This window comes from Oreochromis aureus, linkage group 1 (assembly GCF_013358895.1).
Source record: "Oreochromis aureus strain Israel breed Guangdong linkage group 1, ZZ_aureus, whole genome shotgun sequence".
Taxonomy (NCBI): Eukaryota; Metazoa; Chordata; class Actinopteri; order Cichliformes; family Cichlidae; genus Oreochromis; species Oreochromis aureus.
Window position 1 is genome coordinate 28,728,302 of NC_052942.1, and position 18,165 is coordinate 28,746,466.

At 38.2% G+C, this 18,165-nt stretch overlaps 1 protein-coding gene and 2 long non-coding RNA genes across 3 annotated transcripts; 1 reads left to right on the forward strand and 2 right to left on the reverse strand.

The window, feature by feature from the left end:
- Positions 1-51: 51 nt before the first annotated feature.
- On the reverse strand, positions 52-4,048 carry LOC120439135. The gene is made up of 5 exons (XR_005612406.1): positions 3,484-4,048; positions 3,132-3,300; positions 2,036-3,035; positions 1,765-1,867; positions 52-425 (listed from the first exon to the last, which is right to left on the reverse strand). It is a non-coding gene; the product is annotated as an uncharacterized LOC120439135 (long non-coding RNA).
- Positions 4,049-6,583: 2,535 nt separating this feature from the next.
- On the reverse strand, positions 6,584-7,816 carry LOC120439508. Its single transcript, XR_005612674.1, has 3 exons — positions 7,753-7,816; positions 7,056-7,125; positions 6,584-6,784 (listed from the first exon to the last, which is right to left on the reverse strand). It is a non-coding gene; the product is annotated as an uncharacterized LOC120439508 (long non-coding RNA).
- A 6,721-nt stretch (positions 7,817-14,537) lies between these two features.
- On the forward strand, positions 14,538-16,092 carry LOC120439196 (regulator of G-protein signaling 9-binding protein-like). Its single transcript, XM_039609993.1, has one exon. The coding sequence runs from the start codon at positions 14,657-14,659 to the stop codon at positions 15,140-15,142; it is 486 nt and encodes a 161-aa protein (XP_039465927.1). The 5' UTR covers positions 14,538-14,656; the 3' UTR covers positions 15,143-16,092.
- Positions 16,093-18,165: the final 2,073 nt, after the last annotated feature.

The window sequence follows — 18,165 nt, forward strand, 5'->3', positions numbered from 1 at the left end:
GAAAAAATGTTTTATCTCACCCCCATTTCTTCACCTCAGCATCATGCGGGGGCTACTGGATAGCAGCAATGAGGGGTTAAATACATGTAGGCAGAGTGGAGACAGCTGAGGAAAAACACACAGCTGAACTAAATCTGAGAACAAAAAAATGCTGAGGTGTAATTAACACTAGACACAGGAGACACAGGCTACCAGAATAAAACAGGAAAGAACTGAACGCGGGAACAGAAACATGGACTTGACACAATTCAATTCAATTTTATTTATACAGCGTCAAATCACAACAACAATCGCCTCAAGGTGCTTTATATTGTAAAGTAGACCCTACAACAATACTGTGGCGGAGGTGTGGTCCCTAGCTCGGCTGCAAGGGAGGCAGGTGAGAGCAGCTGGTGGCGTTTGGTCTGATGACAATCTTCTTTCCCCTGTTTTAGTGAGACGGGAGGAGAGGACGGACACCATAAGTCCCATTAAAAAAAAATAAAAATCACATATCAAGCCATGTGTGTGTGGAGTGCATTCTACAAATACGTACACAAAACGGTATACTATTTTGGTAACCTTAAATTTCACAGTAAATAATAATATTTTTTTTACAGTAAATAACTGTAAATTGTAAAATTGTTTATGGGTAATTCATGTGAAAACAACAGACATTCCGTTAACCTGATTACAGTCTTACTTTATTAAATATAATGAAACTGTATAAAATAATACGGTATGATATTAAAAATGTTATTATTACGGTAAATTACTGGCAGCTGTGGTTGCCAGAATTTCACCGTAAAAAATAGATTTTAAATGTAGAACACAAAACGGTATACAATTCTTGTAACCATAAAATTCACAGTAAATAACTATTAATTAAAAAAATTAATTGTGAAATTGTTCATGGTTGATTCAAGTGGAAACAACAGAAATTCTATTAATCTGATTACAGTCTTGCATTGTTAAATACAGTGGAACTGTATAAAATAATACGGTATAATATTAAAAAGTTCAATATTACGGTAAATTATTGGCAGCTGTGGTTGCCAGAATTTCACCGTGAAAAATATAGTGATAATGCAGAATACATAACGGTATACTTCATTGATCAATGTAAAATTCACAATATAGAACCATAAACCTGTTAATGGTAATTCATGTGAAAACAGCAGAAATTCCGTTAACCTGATTACAGATTTGTATTGTTAAATACAGTGAAACTGTATAAAATAACTATAAAAAAGTTCAATATTACGGCAAATTACTGGCAGCTGTGGTTGCCAGAATTTCACCGTGGAAAATACAGCAATAATGCAGAATACATAACGGTATACTTTGTTGACAAATGTAAAATTCACAATGAACTGCTGCTTTTTTCACAATAATTACCATTGAAATAAATGTTAAAATCTATTGAAAAAGCACAGAACAGCTGTATAATACAATCCTTTTTTTAATTCAAAAGTTCAGATTTACATTAAATTATGTGCAGCTGTTGCAGCCAGAACACTGCCTAAAAAATTAAGGTCCAACAAATGAGGTAATAAACATAAGACTGCTGATTGGCATAACCTGTACTTACACTTTTTGTTATATTTTGATAGAAACATTAATAAAGACCAATAGAAATGATGAGTACATTAAACTGTTAATATTAAATAATCAAATCAACGACTACAAATGCATTAACCTAACCTAACTAATATTAAACTTAATAGCACCAAAAACAAAAAAGTACTTAATAAACAGTCAAATAAAATTCATAACACTTGATACTTGCGGTGGTGTCTGACAATGTTTCTTTTTATCCAGACTTGATAGTAGAGGGCTTTCAACATGGAAACCAGTCTCTGATGTTCTGGCGTTCTTTCCTTGCACCCTGAAAGCAAATACAAAGCACAATAAAGCAAACTGGCCATTTAAAAAAAATAAACATGTACATTCAATCAAGCAAATTTACAATCTCACATTTAATACAGCTGACACTATTCATTGCATAATGATTATACAATGACTATGATGCATTGCAATGTGAACATAAAGATACCTCATTAGGTTGGTACTGGATGCAGTGAGGTAAACATCCACTCCAACTACAGCATGAGTACTGACCGCCTGTCAGCTCTCTGGGATGGGAGAGGAGCCCACAGAAGCTCCACTGCTTGGAGAGAAGATTAGAGACGAAGTAGAAGTAGAAGAATGATAGATGCTTCATGTCAGACACTCCAAAAGTCTCCAATAACACCAGAAAAAGTCACTAATTGTAGCGACAAAGTCACTAATTCATGCTGCTCTTTCCCACACAACTCTGCCTTTCAACTGCTGGCGGACACCATATGCCAAGAAAGGGCCTGTCTGCTGTCAGAAAAACCAGACCTGCTCAGTTTTCTGAAGAAAAAGTGCTAGGACTCATGTGTACCACAATGCACATAAATTTCTACTCTTTTTTTTAAACCTCTTATTTATTGCTCAGATTAATAAATTTGTTCATAACAGTGTCAAAAAACAAAAATGATAATTACAAAAATTACAAAAAATTGACCTTGTCCGTGAATAATATACATTCAACAAAATTAAACATTGACCTATTTCAAGTTTACTGAACCTAAAATGTAAGAATTGTTGTCAATGCTTCAAGATCCATTAATTTCTCCAAATATTCAGTATGTTAGTTGTGTTTTAAACTTTAAGGGAAAAATGTCCACAAATTTAAACATCTGAAACCACGTATGTAATTGATGCAAATCAGAATAAAATTAAAAGACTGTTCTTATAAAAACACAGAACTGATTTCAGAAACGAAAAGGAGAAAAACCTTTAAAACCAGTGGCTAACTGCTACATTAAAATAAAGATGTCACACAGCCGGTGATGTGAGAGCTGAGACTTAACAACATTGCACAAGTCCATTTTTAACATGTCTCTCGCCACTCGTGGTCTGAAAGATCTGCAATAAGAGTGATCACTCTTGGGTTCACAGACAGTTGCTTCTTGTTCTTCTTTGTTTTCACCTTTGTGCCCTTTTCTGGATTGATGTTGAAACAGCATCTGTTTAAGCACAAATTCAACTATCAATCTCTTCATAAACAATGTGCTACTCATAAGTATGTTTTTTTGTGTGTTTGTGTTTTTTTTTTTTTTTACCTCTGAAGAAACTCGAGTGTTGAGCAAAGGTCTACAGGATAGTGAATATTGAGGCAGTAGTAACTTCCAAACATCAAGCAGATGGCAGAAATGAAGGTGGGAATGTTGTCATTTACAACTTTATGGTCTACAGCAAGCATGAATCGGGTTGAAGAATAGCAAGAAGATCCTGCAAAGAACATAAATGAAAGAAATACTTAACTCTTCATCAGTCATTATTTTACAAAAAAAAAAAAAGATAAACATTTTTTTCTCACTAAAGTAGTCTAAAACTGTAAATCACTAAAACAAATCCAAATAGCTTTACTTAAAAGTAAAGAATAAGAAGTCAGATAACTGAATATCAACTTACCGCACACAATGATACATGGTTACTGGCAGGCTTTCCATTTGAATCTTGTGTCCCAGACATGTTTGTTCAACATGATGGAATAGATTCTCCTCTCTCTCATCAAAATAGGACAGGAGAAGAAGTGTCTGTAAAGAGTCTGTAAACTGACGTTCACACAATGCCACTGCGCATTTAAAAGTGCTAAGCGTAATCTTGTCGGTAACAGGAGTGGGAGAAATGTGCTTTCGATAAAAATGCGCCTTGAAAGCCCCATACTTGCAAAATGTCTGCCTGCAGTCGGCTCCAAAACACTTAAATGTGCATCGCGGCTCATTTCGATGAAGTTTGCAATGAAGCACATAACCCTTCAGTGTCCTCACGGACTTGCCACAAAAATCACAACGTGGCATTGTCTTTAGCTGTTTCTCGTCAATTAAACACACGTACAAACTCCAAAGCACATACAAATTCCAAACCACGTACAAACTGCAAAGCACGTACAACGTACAAACTCCAAAATATCTACAAACGCCAAAGCATGTACTAACTCCAAAATACATACAAACTGCAAAGTACGTGCTTTGGAATTTGTACGTGTTTTAGAGTCTGTACGTGCTTCAGAATTTGTATGTGCTTAGGAGTTTGTACGTGCTTTGCAGTTTGTACGTGCTTCAGAATTTGTACGTGTTTTGGAGTTTGTACGTGTTTTGGAGTTTGTACGTGCTTTGGAATTTGTACGTGTTTTTGAGTTTGTACGTGCTTCGGAATTTGTACGTGCTTTGCAGTTTGTATGTGCTTTGGAATTTGTACGTGTTTTGGAGTTTGTACGTGCTTTGCAGTTTGTACGTGCTTTGCAATTTGTACGTGCTTCGGAATTTATACGTGCTTCGAAGTTTGTACGTGTTTTTGAGTTTGTACGTGGTTTGCAATTTGTACGTGCTTCAGAATTTGTACGTTCTTCGGAGTTTGTACGTGTTTTTGAGTTTGTACGTGCTTTGCAATTTGTACGTGCTTCGGAATTTATACGTGCTTCGGAGTTTGTATGTGTTTTGGAGTTTGTACGTGCTTTGCAGTTTGTACGTGCTTCAGAATTTGTACGTGTTTTGGAGTTTGTACGTGCTTTGGAATTTGTACGTGTTTTGGAGTTTGTACGTGCTTTGCAGTTTGTACGTGCTTTGGAATTTGTACGTGTTTCGGAATTTGTACGTGCTTTGCAGTTTGTACGTGCTTCGGAGTTTGTACGTGCTTTGTAGTTTAATATAATATAATGCTGATAGTGACTAATCAACTTCAAAAATGCAAGGCGAAAGTTGGAGCCACTGACATCAGCAGCTGCAGTTTAGTTTACTGCAAAAAAGTCAGATTCTGTCCATCATTATAAAATGTGACCAAAAAAAGTTTTCTTTTGCATATTTGTCATACTTAGATGTTTCAGATAATCAATATTAATATCAGACAAAGGTCATTAGTTGTTAAGTGATGATTTTTAAGAAAAATAGTTATCCAAATCGCTCTCACTCTATGTGAAAAAATAATTGCCCCTAAACCTATTAACTGATTGTGCCACCCTTGGCAGCGGGAATGAGTCTTTCACATCACTGTGGTAGAATTTTGATCCAGTCTTATTTACAGAATTGTTTTAATTCAGCCACACAGAAACATTTTCAGGGATCAATGGTCATGTCATGTCAACATATCCCAATCTGATTTAAGACTCACTAGGCCACTATGAAACCTTAATTTTTTGTTTTGTTTTTTAAACCATTCAGAGGGGACTTGGTGGTGTGTTTCAGCTCCATCGTACCCAGATCATCACATTACCACCACCATGTTTGACTGCTAATATGATGTTCTTCTTATAAAACTCTGTGTTCGCTTTACATCAGATGTAATGGAATGCAAACCTTCCACTCTACAAAATATTTTCCCAAAACTTCTGAGAATCATTGAGATGTTTTTCTGGCAAATTTGAGGAGAGCCTTTGTTTTTGAGTTTATGCGTGCTTTGTAGTTTGTACGTGCTTCTCCAAACTCCAAAACACACGTACAAACCCAAAGCACATACAAACTTGAAAACACATTTAAACTCCAAAAGCACGTACAAACTCCAAAACGCACGCACAAATTCCAAAATACCTACAAACTCCAAAGCACATACAAATTCGAAGTGTTCATTGTTTTGTATTTTAACCGAGCAGCTGTTTGCGCGTTTTACACACCCTCTCCGGACCACGTTGAGCTGTTGACATGACAACGGCAAAAGCGACGCATGCGCTTTTCACTTGTAAAACACATTGGTGTATGGGTAATGTAGTCTCTGCTCTCGGTGGGACGAATTAGGAAGCGTGCTTGTGAAGGGCGCTCTGAAAAGCGGCAGCGCAGCCAAACGATTATAACAGATGTGCAAATGAGAGTACCGGTACGCTAAAAGCACGTTCTGGGCGCATGGAGAGGTGGCGGTACTCTCAAGAGCTATATTGAGAAGTGGTGGTACTGAGTACCCGCGCGTACTGGCCCACTTAAAGCACTGGACGCCAGCAAGGTGGAGGTGGAGTACTGGTTTGGGCTGGTATCATCAAAGATGAGCTTGTGGGGCCTTTTCGGGTTGAGGATGGAGTCAAGCTCAACTCCCAGTCCTACTGCCAGTTTCTGGAAGACACCTTCTTCAAGCAGTGGTACAGGAAGAAGTCTGCATCCTTCAAGAAAAACATGATTTTCATACAGGACAATGCTCCATCACACGCGCGTCCAAGTACTCCACAGCGTGGCTGGCAAGAAAGGGTATAAAAGAAGAAAAACTAATGACATGGCCTCCTTGTTCACCTGATCTGAACCCCATTGAGAACCTGTGGTCCATCATCAAATGTGAGATTTACAAGGAGGGAAAACAGTACACCTCTCTGAACAGTGTCTGGGAGGCTGTGGTTGCTGCTGCACGCAATACCTTCTCTCAACTGGTCCCAGCAGATGGCTGCCCCTCCCTGAGCCTGGTTCTGCTGGAGGTTTCTTTCTGTTAAAAGGAGTTTTCCTTCCCACTGTCACCAAAGTGCCTGCTCATAAGGGGTCGTATGACTGTTGGGTTTTTCTCTGTACGTATTTGTAGAATGCACTCCACACACACATGGCTTGATATGGGGTTTTTTATTTTTTTTTATGGGCCTTGTCCATCCTCTCCTCCCGTCTCACTAAAACAAGGGAAAGAAGATTGTCATCAGACCAAACGCCACCAGCTGCTCTCACCTGCCTCCCCAGCATCGCCCTGTTGCCGGGTGAAGCGGACCGGCGGGGGCTGTTTTTCCCATGCCCGGCGGTATTGTTGTAATCTGCAGACATGAGAAAAACCAGTGAGCAAACATGTAACTATCACATCAATGTGAATCTGATGGGTGTGATTTTTCCAGACTGACGGAAGTGCAAACAGAATGTTACAGAACTGTTATACAGCATGAGAGTAATCAGTTCAAATTAGTGTCCTTTATTTGGCATAATTACAGTTCTAGTGACTTCTGTGACTTCAGTGACTTTGTATCTTTTACGTGTAAAGATATAGGTATGAAAAAAATAGTACACTTCTATTGGTTCAACTAGACTCACCATAGGAGCTCGGCGGGAGGAGAGGACGAAGGAACCTGGTGAACTACAGGTCCACGTGCCACCGTGAAAACTGGAATATATATAGCAGTGGTGGATAAGCAGAGGAAGAAGTGACAGATATAGCTACAGTGGCTTGCAGAAGTATTCGGTCCCCTTGAACTATTCCACATTTTGTCACATTACAGCCACAAACATAAATCAACACACCCCACTTTATTTATTTGTAAAAAATGTTTGGAATCATGTATGATTTTCGTTCCACTTCTCAAGTGTAAACCACTTTGTATTGGTCTGTCACGTGGAATTCCAATAAAATTGATTCATGTTTGTGGCTGTAATGTGACAAAATGTGGAAAAGTTCAAGGGGGCCGAATACTTTTGCAAGCCACTGTATACCAAGTGATAGCAACATCACTCAAGAAGCTCAAGAAGGGTGAGGATTCAAGATTCTTAATCTTGAATCTTAAAAAGAATACTTAATTAAGTAGTCAGGAGCTTCGTGAAGTTAGCTCACTAGTTTCCACCTAAACATGATATACCACGGTCTGACTGAGAGATTTCTGAAAAAAATTAAAACGCACGGCTCTACTTATCACTTCCAACATAAATGAAGACAGAAAACTGCATCAAAACAGCAATGCAATGCAAAATACCATTATGCTGACAATCTGGGTGCTACTACTGCAAAGGTACTTACTTTGGTGGTGCAGGATGTTTTTCTGTTGTTTTTGGGGTCACCCCGCTCCTTAGTTGCTTCTGAAAAAACACATTAAAAAAACACATAAGTACTTCCAACAAACATTGCTGCCCAGGACAATGAAACTGATGGTGTAATAACTTCTTTTCTCATCCCACACATACCTGAATTGGTCTTCAGCCCCCGCCCGGTCCGCTTCACCGGCGGGGGCTGTTTTTCCATGCCCGGCGGTACTCTTGTAATCTGCAGACATGAGAAAAACCAGTGAGCAAACATGTAACTATCACATCAATGTGAATCTGATGGGTGTGATTTTTCCAGACTGACGGAAGTGCAAACAGAATGTTACAGAACTGTTATACAGCATGAGAGTAATCAATTCAAATTAGTGTCCTTTATTTGGCATAATTACTGTCTAACTGACAGAAGTTACAGGAAGTACTGCAAGTTAAATTAAGCTGACAAAAACCTTTTAGTGCTGAATAGACACTTACAAGCTCCACATTCAAGAACAATCTGAGCACACTGTCATCAGTTATCATCAGTGGGTAACTCTAGTTATGTATGAAATAGAGCTGGGTCTCATCACTGATTTCTACAATCGATTCGATCCCCGATTCGAATCAAATTGAATCAGGGAAATTTAGCCTCAGTCAGTCAGAAATATTATAATTATGATCATTTATCAGTTCTGACACTTGTCAGATTTCATCAGATGTGTAAAAATCACAGCAGATGCGTTTGTGTCAAAGTAACTCAGGATAAAACACAGAAAAACATGAAGGAGCTTTACCTTAAAGAAATCTTTTACAGTAGAAAAGCAAAAGAAAAACCAAAGAAAACCATGACTCAACAGGTGAACATTACCTGATGCTGCTGACATGAAGCAGAGCAAAGTTACAGAGGTTTTATTAGAGACACAGCTTAGCATTTTGCAATGTGGCATCATTTTAAAAAGATTTTAAAAGATTAAATTTCTTTGGTATTGAACAGCAGAAATGAGGCTTTCTTGTCAAGGGTCATTTTGAAAAAAAACAAAAACAACAGCCTGTACACAACAGTAGACTGGTACATAATTAGCAAGCGAATAATGCAGAAAACAGAGATTTGAGATGGGAAACTTTGAGTACACAGAGAGAGAGAGAGAGAGAGCTGTGCAGGAAGTATGAGTTTATCGTGGTCGAAGCAAAACAGCAAAGGTAAGAGGAAATAACTGACGATATTTATCAAATGTGAAGTCGGAGAGTGATGAAACCTATCAAGAGCCTCTAGAATCATATTTCCACATTATTTCCAGCGTGAGTCTCAAACAGAACTTTTGATCCTCTGCATTTAACTTACTTGACCGCCGGGTCTTCTTTTTGGGAGGACGGGGAGCAGCTCGTCTTATTGCTGAAATGAAAATTCACATGACAGATTATCTAAAGTTTGTAGCAAGAAAAATCTTTATATTGGTGTTGTGGTTTATTATTGACTTACTTTTTATTCTTAGCAACTTTGAATAGAGTAGCAAAGTCTGTGTTAATACATGTATAAATATTAAAGTTTTCCTGCTCAAATTGGCAGAAAAGAAAATGAAAACATAATCAACCCGTGTTCTTGAGCTTGCAAGCAGGATTTTCCATATCAAATCAGAATTCAATTTACAATTAATGTGAGGTTGGAATTTTATTCCTGCATTGGAAATGGAAATTTTATATGTTGTCATATATGTCATCAATGTTTTCATACAACATGGATTGACAACTCAGGTGTAAATTATTATTCAAAGCTGCATGTTTCATGGCTAAAGGCCCAGAAACATGCAGCTCATTTCTGAGCCTTTGACCAAAGAGCAAAAAAGTTTTTTTTTTTTTTTTTAAATGCGAGTTCAGTTATAGTAAAGCTTAAAAAAATCTTCATTTGACTAATTTTACACAGTAAAATTATCTTTGTCAACACAAAAGTAAAGATTATTACTTACTTTTTAGAACAATAAACCTTAAAGCAGATGATGAGAAGACACTGCAGAAGTTTTTGCAATAGTTTTTCTTACCTTCACTTTTTTTTTCCTGTACTGAGGGGGAAAAAAGGAAATCATTAGAGTTGAAGACCTTCTCCATGTGACACATCTGGAACAAATAGCACAAGTCCGGTATTTCTCCACAAATTACAAGTGGCTGATCAGCAGAAATCAAAAGTTGGGTTGTAGTGTGTGTAGTCAAGTTTGTGCTCGCGTGGACATGCAGCAAGGGCAGAGAGTGTCGCAGCAGTGGAGTGGGTGCTTAATCTCTCGTCTTTTGGAAGGACAAGGCTGCACAACAAAACTCACTACGAAAGAAAATAAAAGAGCACAGAGACTCAATTTATCACAAGAAAGCAGTTGAAATAAAAGAGAAGGCAACACAAAATACAATGCAAAAACACATTGAAGATATGAGAAAGGCTGACTACGCTTCAACTTGCAATGTGTTTAGAACAGCTTATAAGATTGGCAAGCATGGGCGTCCCTTTACAGACATGCCAATAGATGTCCAGTTGCAAGTCTTAAATGGTGTCAAGATGGGCAGAGTTTTGCACTCTAATAACTCATGTGCAAATATACTGGATCACATTGCAGCTGAAATGAAAAGAAGGTAGTCAATGACATAGTGATGAATGAAAAAGAAAATTGTGTGTGCTCATTGATGAATCCACTACAATAAGTGGAAAGTCTGTGCTTGTCGTGTGCCTGCGGTCAGCTATTTCCAGTGAAAATCCAGACACAATATTTTTTGAACTGATTGAGCTGCAGGGGACCACAGCAAAGGACATCACTGAAGCACTGTTAGGATGTCTTCATAATAATGGCTTTGACCCTCACTACCTACAGGAACATTTGTTGGCATTTGCTTGTGATGGAGCCTCAGTGATGCTTGGGAGGAAAGCAGGAGTTGCTGCGCAGTTTTGTTCCAAATTCCCTTACCTGTTTGTCTGGCATTGTTCCAATCACAGACTGGAACTGGCAGTTTGTGATGTTTTGAAGGAGGTAGGAGGAATCAACCACTTTAAAATATTCTTAGATCAGCTTTACTCCCTCTACCATGCATCACCAAAAAACCAAAGGGAGTTAACCGAGAGTGCTCACAATGTTGGACAACGTCTCCTTGTGATAGGCCGTGTTTTATCAGTGCGTTGGGTTGCTTCAAGTGAGAGAACAGTGAAAGCAGTATGGGAGAACTACCAAGCTCTGCAGGTACACTTTACAAGTGCTGCTGCTGATACCAGCAGTGACTCAAGAGAGAGCAAAATACAAATTAGTTTATAATTTATTTTATGTACATTTTGTTAAAAAAAAATTTCAATACCTTTTTGCACATTTTATTTATGTTCAGTAGCTCTTTCTAGTAGCTCTTTCTAAGGGTATTTTTTCAATAACTTTGTGCACATTTTATTTATGTTCAGTAGCTCTTTCTAGCTCAAGCAAATCCACAAACTAATAAAATGATTTATTATTTTGTATAAGGTTGTCTGTTGACTGTTGTATATAAAACCCATTCAATATAGTTGTTGTTACCTCAGGGGAGGCGGAAAAAAAATAGAGTACCGGCACCTCTTTTGGGCCACTTAAAGCACTGTTTTAGAGTCTGTACATGCTTCGGAATTTGTATGTGCTTTGGAGTTTGTAGGTATTTTGGAATTTGTGCGTGCGTTTTGGAGTTTGTACGTGCTTTTTGGAGTTTAAATGTGTTTTCAAGTTTGTATGTGCTTTGGAGTTTGTACGTGTGTTTTGGAGTTTGGAGAAGCACGTACAAACTACAAAGCACGTACAAACTCAAAAACAAAGGCTCTCCTCAAATTTGCCAGAAAAACATCTCAATGATTCTCAGAAGTTTTGGGAAAATATTTTGTAGAGTGGAAGGTTTGCATTCCATTACATCTGATGTAAAGCGAACACAGAGTTTTATAAGAAGAACATCATATTAGCAGTCAAACATGGTGGTGGTAATGTGATGATCTGGGTACGATGGAGCTGAAACACACCACCAAGTCCCCCTCTGAATGGTTTAAAAAAACAAAAACAAAATTAAGGTTTCATAGTGGCCTAGTGAGTCTTAAATCAGATTGGGATATGTTGACATGACATGACCATTGATCCCTGAAAACGTTTCTGTGTGGCTGAATTAAAACAATTCTGTAAATAAGACTGGATCAAAATTCTACCACAGTGATGTGAAAGACTCATTCCCCGCTGCCAAGGGTGGCACAATCAGTTAATAGGTTTAGGGGGCAATTATTTTTTCACATAGAGTGAGAGCGATTTGGATAACTATTTTTCTTAAAAAATCATCACTTAACAACTAATGACCTTTGTCTGATATTAATATTGATTATCTGAAACATCTAAGTATGACAAATATGCAAAAGAAAACTTTTTTTGGTCACATTTTATAATGATGGACAGAATCTGACTTTTTTGCAGTAAACTAAACTGCAGCTGCTGATGTCAGTGGCTCCAACTTTCGCCTTGCATTTTTGAAGTTGATTAGTCACTATCAGCATTATATTATATTAAACTACAAAGCACGTACAAACTCCGAAGCACGTATAAATTCCGAAGCACGTACAAACTGCAAAGCACGTACAAATTCCGAAACACGTACAAATTCCAAAGCACGTACAAACTCCGAAGCACGTACAAATTCTGAAGCACGTACAAACTGCAAAGCACGTACAAACTCCAAAACACGTATGATAAGAGATTTTTTAGGATTTTGGGATTTTTATTATGTTATGCTTAAAGGTACGTTTCATTATCTAAATGTGTTTGCGCTTTTCAGTATTCAGCTTAAACTCTGCAACTCTGTGCAGACTCCTAAATGGGGAAGTTACACAGGAAGCCTGCAGTTCTATTTTCTCTCTTCCTGTATGTGCTCTCTGAATAAAGACTGTTTCTTTTTATTGCACAGTGCGAGTCTCTCCCTGAGTCTCACCCGTGTACACGTAAACCTGTCTGAGCGTTTTATTCCGACCTGAGTTGCAATACAGGAAAACTCCTGACATTTCTTGGTCCTTCGAGCCGGATGAGACACAGCATTTTTGTGTGACCCCACAGGAAAGCCTCATCGAGCCCTGACGTCGTGAGAAGCCCGCGCTGAAGTCTGTCAACAGCTCCTCTCTAGGTAGAGGATATAAAGTTCAGAGACGTAACATTCGGGTCCTGGCCGGCGTTCTTATAAGTGGTCCACGGCGGTGGGGGTCGATGAGATAGACCTGAGAGACCGGCAGTGAATCAGCAACCAGGTGAATATTAACACTCAGACACCTCGCGTAAAACGTTTAGGCTCGCCCAGAGGGGCTGGTAGCATTCCTAAAAGTAAAGGCTCGCCTGAAAAAGGGCTGGAAGCATTTTTAGGTGGATTTCTAAAAGTAAAGGCTCGCCTGGAAAAGGGCTGGAAGCATTTTTAGAAGGGTTTCTAGAAGTAAAGGCTCGCCTGAAAAAGGGCTGGAAGCATTTTTAGATAAACCTCGTCCATAAAACGTAGTACGCGTTGAAAAGGTATTGTTGTTGTTTTATTTTTGTTGGTGGAATGAGTTGATTTTACAGCACAATAAGGAGGCTGAACTATTCCACTATTTTGTTTGCTGTTGGCCACCCAAGTACTGGTGAAAAGAGAGAAACAGGTCGTGTTGACACCGCTTTCAAGAATAGCTTCAAAGTAGAAGGCCGTGTCAACTACCTCTCTCGATTCTCGTGCCAGAGAAGCACTGTTGTTGGTGGTGATGTGACACTGCTAATGATGGACCCCTAAGAAGATGAAATGTATGTAGAATCAGAATCATTACTTTGACAGGATTTAATTTAAGGTGACATATTACACTAAAGAAAAAACAAAAACCAGTCAGCTAAATGATATGTGTAAGAAGGCCTACCGAGCGGTACAGTATCCCAGTGGAGACGGCAGGTCTACTTGGTCCAGGTGCATTGCTGGATTCCTAAGGAAACATTTACATCAAGAACGACTGTTACCTACCAAATAAATAAATAGAGTTGTATGATGTTCGATCTCTGTCTGCTGCCTACCAAATGAAATAATTGAGGACTAGCTAAGTAATTTAGCTTTGCTAGTTTTGCTAACACTGCTATCAACCCGTCCAAAATGCTATACAATGAACTTACCAAGTGCTGCGGCGTTTGTGAGGTTGAGGGTGCACTACCGCTGAATCGTTGGATGGCCGACAAAACGGCTCTTCCAATGTTTTCAGCTAAATCGCTGGACATGCTGGTAGGGAACAGGTGAAGCAGCTCATGGCAGTCAAAAGTGACCCTGAGAGGAGCGCAGACACACAACCTGACCACGACCGCACACTTTAGCGGGAGGTTTTCTTGAAGCTTTTATTTTGGTATTTCCGTTGACCCGTACAATAAATTTGCATATTAGCTAAATATTTAGTTTCCGTAACATTTAGATTTAACATTTAACATTTAGATTTAACATTTAGATTTATATATAATATTTAGATTTAACATTTAACATTTAGATTTAACATTTAACATTTAGATTTATATATAATATTTAGATTTAACATTTAGATTTATATATAATATTTAGATTTAACATTTAGATTTATATATAATATTTAGATTTAACATTTAACATTTAGATTTATATATAACATTTAGATTTAACATTTAACATTTACATTTAGATATAATATTTAGATTTAACATTTAGCATTTAGATTTAACATTTAACATTTAGATTTAACATTTAGCATTTAGATTTAACATTTAAAATTTCACTAAATGTTGTAAAAAATGACTCGAAAAAACATGTTTTTGTAAGATTTAGAGCTAAATGTGGAAAAATGTTGCCGTTAATTTCGGCATGTTTCAGTTTACAAACGGCGCCCCATACGCCTGTGGGTGCTGTTCTCTAGTTGCATGGAGCTTCTTGAGGTGGACATGAAAAGGTCCTTAGAGATAGCACAGGATTTCCCCCTCAAGGTGCCCACAAGACACCTCATCCAGACAGGGATGACCGGCAGCACCACTACGGTGGCGGCCCGGGCCATGAGCGTGCAGAATATGAAGTACGAGGCGGACAGCAATATCGACACGGCAGACCTCAGAGACCTGCAGGCCGAGATCACCCAGGTGAGCCAGATGATGGAAGAGATGGAGATGAAGGTGCAGGTGGCGCCGTGGGCCGTTGAGGCGAAGCAGGAGGCAGGCGCTGAGCTCAAGTCCAACATGAGTGTAGGGAATTCCTCCGTGGGTGTCATCTCGATCTGCGAAGAGGAGCCCAAAGAAGAAGAAGGTGGCGGAGGGAGCAGGGAGGCTGGTTTTGCGTCAATCTGCGCTGTGATTGGATTCTTTGTCATCGTTATAGTCGCCTTGGTTCTAGGCTATTTGGTTGTCAATATGTGAACTTTCTAACCAAAAGCCCACCCTGATGGACATCCTGTGAAGCTGCCCAGGGAGCGGTAAGACTCTGCAGGCCCATAAGAAAGAGAAAGAGCGTCTTTTTGGGCTTGAAAAATAATGTGGACACGGAAAAGTTATTAAGCTTTCCTGGATTTGTGAATGTATTTGGCGGAGGTGAGAAATTGCACTAGATAAGCTAAAATGTACTAGAAGAATATAGCCAAAGTGTGAAAATAATGGGAGTGAGGCACAAAAAGTATTTTTGGGGGGAGGGCCAGTGGGCCATTTATTTTTGGAAGAGGGTGGAGAAAAAGGTCATAAAATTACGTGACAGAGTCTAGCCATCAGGATGATATAAACAACACGTAATCCAAGTGGATTAGTGGAAAAGCTCAAGCAGAAATGTAGCCTGTAACTATTCTCATGATGTTCTGTGGATTGATGCTTTGCATTCAGAAAAGTTAGATCTGCTCAAACAAACAGGAAAAACATCTAAAGAACGGTTGTCTTATTGAAACTATAGTGGAAGCCAGCACAGTTAATCTCTGCTCCTCAAACCACACTGGTTGGATGTTATCAAATCTGCACTCTTCTACACTCCTGTCAGCACCGTTTAAATGCGTCATAATAATCTGTATAGCCAGATTGTAATAGGCCTGCATCTTACTTTACTGCATCAAATCACAATGTGCTTGATGAGAGCCTTGGGACCGAAGAGATGTTCACAGTCTTTTAATAACGCACCCATTCACTGTAAGCCTGCTCATGTTCCTTTTCAGGGTTTTCTTGCACAGTGTTGAATGTACATTGCAACATGAATAGAAGGTTTGTATATACTGCTGTTTCAGATAATGTACATACGATCAAGTATATTTATTATAATAAAACTTCGAAACACACTTGAAAATATGCTTGTAGTTTGATAGGTGCTTTACAAACAATGACCAGGCATGCTTGTAAGGTCCCTTTGTGTGAAGGTTTGGTAAGTTGTGTACCTGGTAACTCATAACCAGGCCTAGTTTGTAATCACTGCAAAGCTAAGCTAGAGATCTATACATCTAACACACATAGAGATATTTTAAGAGGGAATTATCTTAGACTTAACCACCTTAGGTTTAAAATAGTACTTAATTTAAATGGAAAGGAGACTATGCTTTAACTCCCTAATAGTTTTACATCTAAGAGCCTTTAAGGGTATTCCTGGATTGGCATCCAGTTGAACTGGAAGCAGTCAGAGTCAAAGTTTCCATGCAAGTGGTTGTTAGTTAAGGGTAGATGCACACTAAGACAGTCTTCTTTAGCCCAACATAAATATGAATTCAAGTTAGTTATTAATTTGCAGAACAGAAACAAGTGCTGCTCCAGAAATATTTTCAAGTCACATACATTGGTACATTAGGCTACAAACAACAACCTTAACATATAGAGAGATAATGCATCTAATGCTTATCAAACCATCCTAAAATTCATAAAATAATATTATGCAAGGATTGAAAGCATCTTCCACTTTTAAACTCCACAGAAGGTTTGACAAAAAATGTAAAAAGTCGAAAAGACAAAAGTACACTTAAAAACAAAGATAGCAAATTTGTTGGTATAAGCATGCATGTAGATATTTTCAGAAAGGTACATGTGGGTAAAATTTTAAATGATGAAAAATGTTGGTCTAAAAATAACAATGGTCATTGAAACTTTGTCATAATTTGGGTTGAAAATCACAGTAACTTGTAGTTTGATACTTCCAGGCTAAAATATGGAAGATGGTATCACACGACTCCATTTCGTACATAGCCATAATGTCTATGTAAGTGAAATAGAAAACCAGATTTATGCACAAACACATTGCATTTTTGTGTCAGAGTGTGTGTGTGTTATCATTATTATTCATTTAAAAAACAAGCCAATTCATGTAAGTAGGTGTCTAATTTTCTTTCCCCAACAGACCACCGTGTTCATCCTGTGAGTTTCCTCATCTTCATTGCAAGTTGGTTAACTTATGTTCACTAAACTCTCATTCATTTGATGAGCGAAACAACAAACAGTCATGAAAGTAACGACTCTGGTCATCAGTCAAATCAGCAGTGGGTCCATTTAGATTGACAAAAGAGCCAATTTAACTAAAAATAATAATTCAAGATAAATATTTACACAGTTTGATGCAAATTATAATGAAAAGTCTGTTTAAATGCTGGCACATGAAAAGCTGCACATCACATGAGCCCTGATAGGACCCTAATGATCAGCTTCTTCACTATTAAGGATATGTAAAACCTTGTAAAGGTATTCAAGTTTCAGATTCAGATTCATTTCCTGTTTCCAGGAAATGAATCTCTCTTCTCCACCTCTCAATACAGAAATCCTGTGGAGAAACATTAAAAGAAAATAGTATAACAAAGTAAACAAAGTAGATAAAATGCAAGATAATTCATCTTCTAGCAAAAAAGCTGAAAGCATTCTTTGGCAAGACTTTGATGTGTGAAAATCAGTGGCATGCTCTACTCACATCTGATTCACAGTAGGCTTTCTGACATCTTGTTTATCGTTGCTGTCATTTCACAGAGGCACTATGCTCTTCTAACAGTGAGTCATGGACCTTGAATCTCGAAACTCATGACAGACTTACATTGTCATCCGAAATCTAAAAATATAAAAGCGATTATTAAAACATGAGGATGAGAGGAGGAGATTTAAGTAGAGAATGAGATGAAGCATCCTCAAACGCTGCCCTTTAAAATTAGTTCCACTCTCTTCCAGAGGAAGAGGAGTATTTATGCAACATGCAACTCAGAGACTGTTTCACTTTTAAATTGCTTTTTAAAAATTTCGGTTATGCAAGATGTTCCTGAAAATAGCCACAGCATCAAATATTTAGAGTGCTCCATCACTCACCTTTACAGGTGAGTAAATCAGGTTTCTCAACATCTGTTTGGAGGTATTTTATTTTAACTTATGCACAACAAAACCATGTATTTGCTTCATTCGCTCGCTTGGATACAAGCACACTAAGCAGACTGGTTCACAAAGAG